We start from the raw sequence: 12,197 nt of genomic DNA on the forward strand, positions 1-12,197 counted from the left end.
GGGGGGAATCTACTACGGGGCCAGTGACACCGTTGCAACTCATGTCTTGGAATGTGAGGGGACTGGGAGACAAGGTCAAACGAGGCTTGGTACTGCATAGCATAAGAAGATCAAATCCGGCCCTGGTCTTATTACAAGAAACGCATTTGGTGGGCACAGCAACACATGCGCTAGATAGAAGAGGTTACCATATGATTGTTCACTCCGAATTCACTAGAGGGTCCCGGGGTACGGGGATCCTAATGCACCGGTCTTCTAAGTACATAGTCCAGTCCACGAAGGTAGACACTCAGGGACGCTTTGCGGCGGTACACGGACAGTGGGAAGGGAGGTCACTGAATGTGGTCTCGGTGTATATTCCGCCGGCACTGCACGCAGTCGCTCTCCCGGAACTGGGGAAATTCCTGCTAGACCTCCCGGAGGGAGATCTTATCTTAGGGGGGGACTTTAATGCAGTGGCACACAACACACTAGACAGATTCCCGGCACGTGCGCAGACTTCCGGGCCGTCCCGGCTGAATGGCTTTCTAGAGGCACAGGGTTTGGTGGACATCTGGAGGCAGTTACACCCGGACGACCAACAATACACATACCACTCGGCGGTCCATGACAGTCTGTCGCGCATTGACTACTTTCTAACACTGGGGGATGGCCTCCTTACCATAAACGACGTACAAATTAAGCCAAGGGGTGTCTCGGATCATTCCCAGTTGACACTAGTTCTCTCCAACCCGGAGCGGACCCGAAAGCGTATATACCCGATATACCCAGGGTACCTTAAGGTGCCACTGGTGACTAAAACTCTGAAAAAAGGAACGAGGTGCTACCTAGCAGAGAACGTCGGCTCAGTTTCATCCCCCTCAGTCTTGTGGGAAGCTTACAAGACGGTACTTCGAGGACAAGCTATATCCGCCATAACTCGGTACAAACACACCCAAAAGCAGGAATTATTAGATTTAGAGGATAAACTAGCCAGGGCTAACGAAGCCCATATGATCAATCCGTCGAGTAACATGCTGCACACGCTTCGGATGTGTCAGCAGCGTCATACCGATTTTATACGCCGTAAAGTGATAGACAATATAGCGGCCACAGCACACAGGGTATATGATGTCGGGGACAAAGCTAATAAGCTCCTGGCCTGGCTAGAGAAAAAACAGAGAGGACAAAGAAATATACTGCAGTTGAGGGACCCTGCGGGTGTACTACAGACCCGTCCATCACGGTTAGTGGAACTGTTGGCGGACCATTTCCAGAGGGTGTATTCCCCTGAGATGGACGTCACGCGAGAGATGGCAGAGACGGCTCTCGTGGAGATACCCACCCGCACCTTGTGGAGATACCCACCCGCACCTTGTCACGGGACAAGGTGGAAGAGCTGGAGATGGACCTGACCGCTGAGGAGTTACAAATGGCCATTGCGGCACTACACTCGGGGAAAGCTCTGGGCCCCAATGGGATACCAATTGAGTGGTACAAAACCATGTCGGAGACGCTTGGTACACCCCTACTCAATATGTTTACTGAAAGTCTGGAACGGGGACAGCTGCCGCCTGACCAATGTGTGGCTACCATAGTGGCGATCCCGAAACCCGGCAAACCGCCGGAGGACTGCGGCTCGTACCGTCCAATTTCCCTCCTTAACGCTGAAAGCAAAATTTTGGCGAAACTACTGGCCAACAGATTACTGCCTCATCTAGCACACCTAATACATCCAGATCAGTCGGGGTTTATGCCGCACAGGAGTACGGCGATGAACCTCAGACGACTACATGGTGTGATGGCGCGAGCTCCATTATTGACAGAGCCGGCAGCTGTCCTCTCGCTTGACGCCAAAATGGCGTTTGACTTGGTAGAATGGCGTTACCTCTTCGCGGTCCTAGAGCATATGGGTTTCGGCCCAAAATTCATAGCGTGGATTAAATTACTGTATAGTAATCCAGTGGCGCGAGTGGCGGCGAACGGCCACATCTCAAGAGAAATACCGTTAGCACGGGGTACGAGACAAGGCTGCTCGCTCTCACCGCTACTGTTCGCCTTGGTGCTGGAACCGTTAGCCACTATCATTAGATCAACCAGGCTCCTGCGGGGCATCGACTGGGGAGACGGTTGGGAGGACAGAGTGTCGCTATATGCCAATGATATGTTAATATACCTGACGGACCTGGAGGTGGGAATTCCAGTGCGACTAGCGCTGTGTGAGAGACACGGGATAACCTCAGGTTATAAAATTAACTGGTCGAAATCGGTGGTCTACATGCTGCGTGGAGCGCCACCTAACCTTGGAGAGGGCTGCCCACTACTATTTGAGACTGCATCCTTTCGATATTTGGGGATCCAGATCACGAGGAACCACACGACATTTCAGGACCTGAATCTCAGGCCACTGCTCGAACGGTTGAAAACAGATGTAAAACACTGGAAGACCCTCCCACTTACGCTGTTGGGCAGAGCGGCGCTATTTAAGATGTTGGCACTGCCCCGTTTCCTGTATGTCTTGGAAAACACGCCGGCGATGGTCTCATCGTCGTTCTTCAGACAGGTATCAGGTCAACTGTCTGGCCTACTATGGGGGAACCGGACAGCTAGGGTTGCACAGGCGAAAATGGTTAGGGACTGGTATAGCGGGGGAGTGGCTCTCCCCAACCTGGAATTATACTACTGGGCGGCTCACCTCAAGGTGATCAACCAATGGATACATGCACCACATGATGATCCGGCGTTTTTAGCGGACAGAAGACAGCTAGGTACTAACACCCTTCTGGCCCCACTCTACAACAAAGGAATGGTGACAACACTGATTGGCCCGACTAGACATACAGCGTCGCTGTGGCATAAAGCGCAGATACTGCTGAAGTGGGGGGGGGTGTGATTACACAGCTCACACCCTTGTGGGATTCCAAGGCCCTGGGTAATCTGAGACATAGTAAAGGGTTCACCCAATGGGATAATATTGGGATATCCACTGTAGGTGATATGTGGACGAAGGATGGGGTGGTTCCATTCGAGACCCTGAGGGAGCAGTATGATATGGGCGTTACTGAAACATACCGCTACATACAGATTAGGCATGCGTTAATGAATACAATTGCACCGGGAACTAGGGTCCCAGAATCTGCTCCGCTAGAGGACTGCCTACTCACAGACTATATGGAAGCCAGCGCCACTTCTCTCACCTACCGCAAATTGATAAACAATCTACCTGACCCACTGCAGAAACTGAAAGAGAAATGGGAGGATGAATTGGGGGAGATGGATTAGACAAACTGGAATGCAGCAATGGCGTCACCTAGAGAAGCTGGTATCTCAGCGAGATTTCGGCTAGTGCAATTTAAAATATTACACCGGGTATATTACACGCGCACCACCCTACATAAGATACAGAGGGCAGATCACCCTTATTGCTTGAGAAACTGTGGGGAAGAAGGCACACTGTTTCATACGCTGTGGTCCTGTCCCAGCATGGTGGACTATTGGCGGCGTGTAACACGCACTATGGCCCAAACTCTACAAATGTCCATCACGCCTGATCCTAGAGTATGTTTATTGAATGTGTGGGGCCCAACTAACCTGACGTCACAAAGGCGACAGTGGGTGGTTATTGGTATGATGTTGGCAAAGCGAGATATAGCGCAAAAGTGGGGGGCATCGGAAACACCAACCTTAGCGCAGTGGTGCAGGAACATGGATATGCTCATGGTGGCAGAAAGGGCGGTGTACCAGCAGAGAGCTAACCCACGTAAATGGAATAGAATATGGTCACCTTGGAACGCATATAGAGGAGATCTGTGTGAGCCACTGCCCGAAGAGGAGGAGTTAGATAGTTCAGGGGAGGAAGATGACGTAGATGTGAGTAGCTAGAGGGGACAAGGAAGTGCAAGATAGGGACTGCTCCAAGATTCCCGTGCTTTCCCAGCATGAACAATTGCTATACGAACTGTGGCGTACAGAACTTTAATCGCTATAATACCATGACTGAATGTATTAATATGTATATTGCTTAGTGCTATGATTCCAATCTATAACCATAAAAGTTGAAAGTTGCATTCAAATTGAAACGGTTGCATTAGCGGTTGGGTGTGGCTGAATGTTGACGCTACCCTGACGAATGATTGCTCATGCTAATATGTCTTGTTGCAACAATAAAAACAATTTTAAAAAAAACGCGATACTGAAATCTGTTTCCTTTGCCATTGTTATCCAAGCTCCTACTTCTGTGCTCGGCAACATAAAGTCGGTGTAGTCGGTTGGGAATCTTATTGTTAGTAAAAATACATCACCATCAATATAGTGTCAGTGAAACAACACTGACAAGATGAAGATAATTGATGTGCATCTGAGTGTAACCTGCATAGATTCAATAGCATGAGTCGTGATAGAACGTTTAACTAAACATTATAAAGCAGGCACGTAAGGAGGGTTTTGTACATTGGAATAATACAAAGTGTATGCTGAGTAGATCCCAGTTTCCTCATAGTGGGCTAAAACTCTTGGGCTCCAGTGAATTTCGTCCTTCTGCAGGCAGGGTCTTGCTATGCCCTCCAGATGTAAGTTGATTGCTCCCCCGTCGTTGCTGCCGCATTCATCAGTGATTAGATGCTGATACATTAATGCTAAATGACATTTTACTAATCTTCATATGCTGTAAATGTTACATTTCTCTGTTAGAAATCAGTTCCCTATGGGGACTCATTTCACTTCTGTGTGTGGCTCTGTGGTATGGATAAACTTCATGGCATGAATGCCACGACATTTGACAGTGGCTAAGGACTGCTTTGTTTTATCATTTCCCCGATGGAACTGTTACTAGGGCATTTATTTAGCTTCGATGTCTAGTTTTCTTTTGGCATTCAAATAAATGTACGCTCGTTTTCTAGTTTGAATAGGTAATCTTGCTTCATTTTAGACTGAAAACTGCATAATGACTTGTTGAAACTTTGTTTAACCAGATATATTGTATATGTACTGTCGTCATGATGTGTGCAATTGTTCAGGCTTTGTTATAACTATTGTGCATGAATACATGTAAAGAGAAAATATCAAATTATATTACAGGAGCAGAGAGTTAAAATTGAGAGAGACTTTGCGCTCTGGTTGAAGCAGTGCCATGAATCATTTGACAAGCAGATCAAATTCATCGGCTTTAAAGGTATCATAACCCGTACAGACCTTCCTGCCAAGAGAATGCAGAGTTCTTGGGCAACATACGCATCCATAGAATGGGACGGAAAAACCTACAAAGCTGGACAGTTCGTAAGTTGCTTCCCAGGATACCTTAGACCAGTTTTGTGTATTTAAGGGTATTCTATTTCTCGTTTGGATAAACATGTTTATTACTGTAGTTGGTTATCAAGCCTTTACTTGTTGCTGGCTTTTGTACCAAATGCGATGTGTGTGTGTATGTATGTATATATATATATCTGGCGAGGCAGTTGTAACATTGACATTTACTATTGCCAAAAGTAAACCGCCCGAGAATGTGGGGATTTTCCTGTACCATCTGGCAACAATATAGACATTTCTTTTCCTCGTGACTGCGCAAACCAATGGGAATGCATCCCCATATTTAAAAGCACCTCCACGCTGACCTGCCTACATTGAGAAACGAGCTGGAAGAAGGCAGACACGCCGAAACGCGTCCTCGTGAAATAAAATCTTTGGATTGAGAACCCTGTGAGTGCAGTGTGTTTTTGAACACGTGAGCTTTGAGATGTATATATATATACACACACACACCCTACACACACACACACACCCTACATACACACCCTACATACACACCCTACATACACACCCTACACACACACCCTACACACACACACACACACACACACACACACACACACACACACACACCTGGCGGTCGCCAGTAGGTAGTTCTAGTTAGGACCTTGTTTCTATTCAAAAATCATTTTCTCTTTTCCCAATAACTTTGGGTTGCCGGTTGACGAATCTTTGCAAAATTTTCAAAACTAGGGGGGCGCTCGAAATTTCGTCCAGTAGTTGCTGAGAAAATCAAAAATAAAAGTTTTGATATTTAGAGGCACAGAGGATCCAGGAACCCTCCCGACCACGAGCTTTATGCTAATTGGCTGTCAACACAAACCAGGAAGTGTTGACAGCCATCTTGTGCCTCGATAGAACCGAGGCACAAGAAAACAGTAAAACAAAGGCGCAAAACAAGAAAAGGCGGCAGGGTAGAAACACCCTGACCCCCTAGGCCTGCTCAGGGGTTCCCACAAGGACCCCTAGGCCCCAAAAAAGCACACTGCCCCGGGGACCGCCACCCCCTGGGACTTTTATTAGTTAATTAGCGGGGGTTCACGACCCCCCACTGCCCCACCGACCGCCACCCTCTGGGCTTTTTTTTTTAATTAAAACACCTGTGTTGGGGATCGCCACCTCCCCGGGGCACTAATATTTAAATGTGGGGGGTCCGTAACGGACCCCCGAGCCCCGGCAACCACCACCCCCCACCCCGGAGCTTTGTCAATGTTCGGAGGGGGGGGCCGCGCTGCCCCCCTCCTGGAGCCAGTGATGGCCCTGGGAACGCCACCCGCCAAGTCCAGCTCCTGCAGTGTCCCGGGGTACCCACCCCTGGGACATTGCAGTTTGCTATGGCAGGGCGGGAGCCTCGCGGCTCCCGGCCTGTCATAGAAAACTCTGGTTTGGATTTTGGATTTTAAACCAGATTGCTTTTCCACACAGGAAGCTGCATCTTAGCAGCTCCCCGTGTGGAAAAGCAATGCCGGCTCCCGCAGGAGGCAGGGAGCCGGCTGGGACGGTAGGGGCATTGGTCCCCAACGAGAAGCCATGCCCCGGGGGATGAGGTCCCCGAGGCCAGAGTGGCTAGGAGGGAGGGCCATGCGGTCCCCTTCCCCAATAATAAAATGTGTTTTTTGTTTTTTAAACGAGGCAGAGCCCCGGGGGATGGGGTCCCCGGGGCTAACAGAGGCATCAGAGGGGGGCCACGTGTCCCCCCTCCTTTATAAAAAAAAAAAAATATATATATATGGCCATGCCCCGGGGAATGGGGTCCCCGGGGCAGAAATCGGCCTTGGGGAGGCGGGGGCCACGCAGCCCCCCTTCCCCATATTAAAATTATAAAAAAACAAAGGCAGGCTCCGGGGGATGGGGTCAACTAGCCCACCAGGTACCTCCAGTATACGCAAGGGAGCGGCGTTGCAGAGAGGTGTTCAGAGGCCACACCCCTTTTTACACCTCTCTGCAACGGAACGCTGTGGCGCTTACTGAAGGTACCTCGTGGACTAGTTGGACCCCAGGGACCCTCAGGATTCAAGGGGCCTTAATCTCCCAACGTGAAACGCGCCACGGGGTGCGTTTGCACAGTGGTGAAGGGAGGGTGCGGGCCTGAGGTGACGTGTGTAAACACGCCCTGTGGTGTGTTTAAAGTTGGGTAATTAATTCGCTTTCATTCCTGAGGGCCCCTGGGAGCCAACAACCCCACTAGGTACCTCCATTAAGCGCCACTGCGCTGCGTTGCAGAGAGGCGAGCCAGGCCACGCCCCTTTTTACACCTCTCTGCAACGCAGCTCTGTGGCGCTTACTGGAGGTACCTGGTTGGCTAGTTGGATCCCAGGGACCGTCAGGATTCAAGGAGACTTAATCTCCCAACTTAAAACAGCCACAGGGCGTGTTTGCACACGTCACTTCAGGCCCCCCCTTCCCTTGACCACTGTGCAAACGCTCCCTGTATCGCTTTTTAAGAGGTAGTTTTAATCCCCCTGCCCTATTATGTACTAGGGCCTTACAGAGGTCATGCTAATCACAGGGGTACCCCAACGCATAGTGCTCCCTAGTGTATGTAGGGATCTGATAGAGACTACTAGCCGCAGAATCCTTAATGTAGAATTACGCCGAGGCGTGAGACTGGAACCGGAAAACTTTTCTGCCACAGTATCCCTGCGTGCCGGGGGGAAGGCACCACGTGACTCCGCCTTGATGCCGTCCGGGACATCAGCGAGGATACATAAGTCGCACCCCGGCGCGCCTACGTCAGTTTTTTCTCTTCCGGATTCTGTCCTGGCCTGTTTTCAGGCCTTCCATTCTCTTTTTGCGCTTTGGCGTTTAGTGGAACAGTGTGCGAATGCCTTCGGGCTTCAAGACGTGTACCTCCTGTGCACGTCCCATGTCAGCGACTGACTCTCATCCGATTGACATGTGGTGCCTGGGTGAGCTCCACGAGAGCTGCGACGCCAGCCAACACCATAAGCCTAAATCACGGCCGGAGCGCCGGATGAAGTTGCTGTTTGCGCGCCTGTCCAGGTTGATGTCGTCCCAGCGTCCGTCCCCCATCTCGGAGGCAAGGAACCACCGGTTTAGTCTGCGGAATCGCCTTTCGTCGCGGCCCTTCGGGCGTGGCCCACCGACTGGTAGGTCTTCTAGTATGTCTCCGAGGCCTTGTCCTCCTTCCACGGTGGGCGCTGACTCCCCTCGGGACATGCTCCCCTGTGTGTCACCCTCCTACCCGCCGTTCCCCGGCGCGGAGGCGACTAGGGCTCAAATGACAGCCTACGTGGCGGCATTGCAGGCTTCTTTGGCCCTTCCTCCACCTCCTGTGACGTCTGCTTATCCCTTGCCTTGCGCGGGGACTTCAGCTGCATCGCCAGCGGCTCCGGCCCCGGCGCTAAAGGTTTCAGCTTCAGGTCATGGAATGGTGGCGTTGTCGAGGTGTAGTCCTTTGGGTCTTCCCTCGTTGGCGCCTAGTGTCCCTGCCTCGCCGCAAATCCCTACGCGGCTCCCTGTGGTGTCGCAGGTGATCGCCGGGACTCCGGGCTTGGCCCCGAGTCCCTCTTGATTCTCTGAGCAGGCGGCTGCCTCACCAGAGGTCGAGTCAGCGCCGGGAGCCTTCCTCCCCAGCTCCGGTGGAGGCCGGATCCTGGGGTGCCTTCCCGAGCCCCTCTCGGTCCTCAGCGTGGGCGGCAGCCCCGTCTGAGGTTGAGCCAGCGCAGTTTCGGCGCCGCGCCTTCACCGCTTCGGCACCGGCCTCGCCCCGTTCTCCTAGAGAGCACATGGTGGCTGGAGTAAGCCCGGCGCCACGTGGGCCTACTCCGGCGCCGGTCGGCGTCGATCAGGGGCCGATGGCTGAGCCGCGCCAGCGCCTGGTTCTGGATTCGTCTCCTGACGTCCTTTCTTCTCCTGAGGTCCGTCACCTGCTGGTGTATTCCTCCCCGGAGATAGGGCGCCGTGTAGTTGCCTTCTCACCAGCATCTTCCAGGTATTGCTCTACGCCGTCCCCACGGCCTAAATCCTCGAATCTTTCCTTCCGTGGCTTGGGCAGGCTTCTCCACCGGCATCTCCGCCCTCCCCTGGGGCCCCTCAGGTTCCCCATTCCTCTGTGGATCCTCCTATATGTGGAGGCTGGCTGCTTCCCCCTGGACTTGGGGATGGGCGGCTTAGTCTGCAACCCTCACACACGGAGGAATTACTTTCACCTCCGCGGCGCCCTACTGAGGCCAGTGTTGCCTTTGTTCGGGCTATTTCCACCCCTTCTAGTATTCTGAGGATGGGTGAACCTGTCACTCCATTTCCTACAGACAACCTCTTGGAGATTCTCCACCAAGGCGCTGGTGGACGGGAGTTGTTCCTTCCTATTGAAGCGTCACTCCATAATTCTCTTATGGGGGCTTGGGGGCGCACTGCCTCAGGCGATCCAGTGCCTCAGGCACTACTGCACCGTCATCGTCCTGCTCCGCACGACAAGGTCTGCCTTTCTTTCCACCCTTCTACTCAAGGCGCTCTACTGTGTAACGCCTTTCCATGTTTGCCTGTGGTGGTGTTTCCTCCGTCTCGTGAGGCCCGGTGGCTAAATTCATGGGGACGTAATATCTTTGCTTCTTCCAGTGCTGCCTTGGGGGCGCTTAACACTTTGTGTGTGCTGACCAGGACTACTTCTAGCCTGTGGAATTCTGTGTAGTCCCTTCTTTCTTATGTCCCTCATGAGGGGGCCCGTGCTGATCTGCGGGGCCATGTGTTGGATGGTAGAGAGTTGGCCGCATTTATTCTTCATGCGGCTTTGGATGTTGCCGATGCTGTCGGCCGTGCTATGGCCACTTCTGTGGCTCTCCGTCGCCATGCTTGGCTACGCGATGCTGTTTTCCCTGAAAATATTAGAGAGCGTCTGGTCGACCTCCCTTTTGATGGGGTCCTGTTGTTTAATACTCATGCAGACTCTGCCATTTAGCGTCTTCTTGCAGGGTTCCGTTCTCCTCCTCCCCAGTAGGTTGGGTTGCTGATTTTTCGGGCTTGGTGGGAGACTATATCCCACTTGCTCCTGATATTTGGTTTTTGGAGGGCTGTTACACTTTCTGTGAGTGATACTGTGCCCTCGGGGTCCTTGGTTGGCCCCGCTATTCCGTTGGCTGCTGGTTCACCTCTTTTTTGGTACAAAGGTGTTTTCTGGCTGATTACTGAGCCTTCTGTGGTTTCTGACGCAGGTCTATGATTTTGTTCTCTGATGCGTGATTGTTTTTCCCTAAGAGTGGTTCCCTTGCTTTCTTGGGGGTTGTATGACGTTACAACGCATGCTTTACCACGCATGCTGTTATAACGCAGTTTTTACAACGCATGCTGTTACAACGCATAGCGCTTTGGGGTGCTGGATAGTGAATAGTTTAATTTACTATTCCAACTCCAGTCACCGTGGATAGTAGGGAAGGTGTTGGATAGTAAATTAAAACTATTCCCTATCCTAGAGCGCCCCCCAGTGCAATGCGTTGTAATGGTTTTCGTTGTAAAACCTGCGTTGTAAAAGCACTGCGTTGTGAAAGTTTCATTGTAAAGGATGTTTCCCTTTCTTGGGACGTGTCCTGCCCTATGTGAGGTACATGTAGCTATTGTATAGCTCTGTCTTACGCTGGGAGGGTGTGGACTCCTCCTTGCGGGTTCCTCACCCTTCCTGGCGTTGCTGTTTTACGGTGGTGCGGTCTTTGGTCCTTACTGGGGCATGGCTTGGCCATCTACGGCGTTGTGCGCGGTGTTTCGCCTTTGCCTGCCGTTTTGTCTGGTCCTCTTTCTGGTTTTTCTAAGGACGTAGTTTCCTGTGTCGACGGTCTGGTCCGTCCTACTTGTTACTCCACTTATTTTCTAGCCGATCGTACTGCTTTGTGGATCGGTTCTGTCCGGGATCGTTCCGGATGGTTTACTAGCCTTGTCCTTGTTCTGAGCCCGACGTGGTCTCAGCGTTTAGAGTCGTAGCGTTGTCAGCAGCTGGCCGCCCCCGCCTTCTCTTCTGTTCTGTGGCTGGACACCTTGGCGTGGGTCCTGGTGCTCCTGCTTTTTGCCCTGCGGGACCATCAGGAGATTATGTTCTTGTTCTTCTGCCTGCCTTATGGCTGAGGTGCTGGTCTGTCTTGACTCCGCGTTACGTTGGGCTCTGCTGCCCTCTTCACTGGGTATGTTTCCCGGTGGAGGGCTTTTGCTGTACTTTTGGCCTTTCTCCTTGGAGTCTGTAGGTAGCTCTTCTCCCTCCGCTCCCTATAACACATCCCCTGGGGGGCAGGTGTTCCTCTACAATGCTGAGGTTCTCTTCAGCTCAGGGCCTGTAACTCATCCCCTGTTGCGGTGGACGGGGCTATTTCCCTGTCCCCGTGACTTGTCCCCTATTGGGGTCTTGTGCTCTTCTGGGCTGGAGAGGTTCTCTCGCAGACCCTCCTCCCCTTTGGGTAGGGCTGGGGTATTTATTCTACGTTAAGGAATCTGCGGCTAGTAGTCTCTATCAGATGTACAAGTTACTTACCTTTGGTAACGATGTATTTGGTAGAACTGATTCTAGCCGCAGATTCCTTCCCGACCCACCCTCCCTCCCCGTTTCTGCGAGGACCCTTCTCAGTCTACTGCACTCTCCTGCTTCAGGGCGGCAGTCTTCTGCGAGTGCCTTTTTCTTACTCCCTCCATAGGGGGATGCTCGCCTTGTTGTTGTTGTTGCTCCATTCCTTTCTTCTTGGTGATTGGTGGGCGAATGCCTGAGGTCTTCTGCGCCCATGCATTTGGTCTCCAATGTAGGGTTCGTTGTGTCCTGCTTCCTTGTGTTGCTTGCACTTTTGACTTCTACAGTCCTTGGGGTGGAGGTCCCCTGGCTGGGCCTCGACCCTCCGTTCCTTTTGGAAAATCCCCCTCCCACCCCCCCCCGATGACTTGTCATTGATCTTCCATTCTAGCCTGGAACCCTTCTGGCT

General features: G+C 51.9%; 1 protein-coding gene across 1 annotated transcript in view; it reads left to right on the plus strand.

Annotated features, from left to right (window-relative positions):
- Positions 1–12,197, plus strand: part of SMCHD1 (structural maintenance of chromosomes flexible hinge domain containing 1) — a 2,317,253-nt gene that overhangs the window by 370,818 nt on the left and 1,934,238 nt on the right. The window contains exon 13 of the mRNA XM_078687460.1: positions 5,056–5,253. Within this exon, the coding sequence (XP_078543586.1) occupies positions 5,056–5,253 (198 nt within the window). The remainder of the gene's footprint in view (positions 1–5,055; positions 5,254–12,197) is intronic.

Source organism: Lissotriton helveticus, chromosome 4_1, assembly GCF_964261635.1.
Source record: "Lissotriton helveticus chromosome 4_1, aLisHel1.1, whole genome shotgun sequence".
NCBI classification, from domain to species: Eukaryota; Metazoa; Chordata; class Amphibia; order Caudata; family Salamandridae; genus Lissotriton; species Lissotriton helveticus.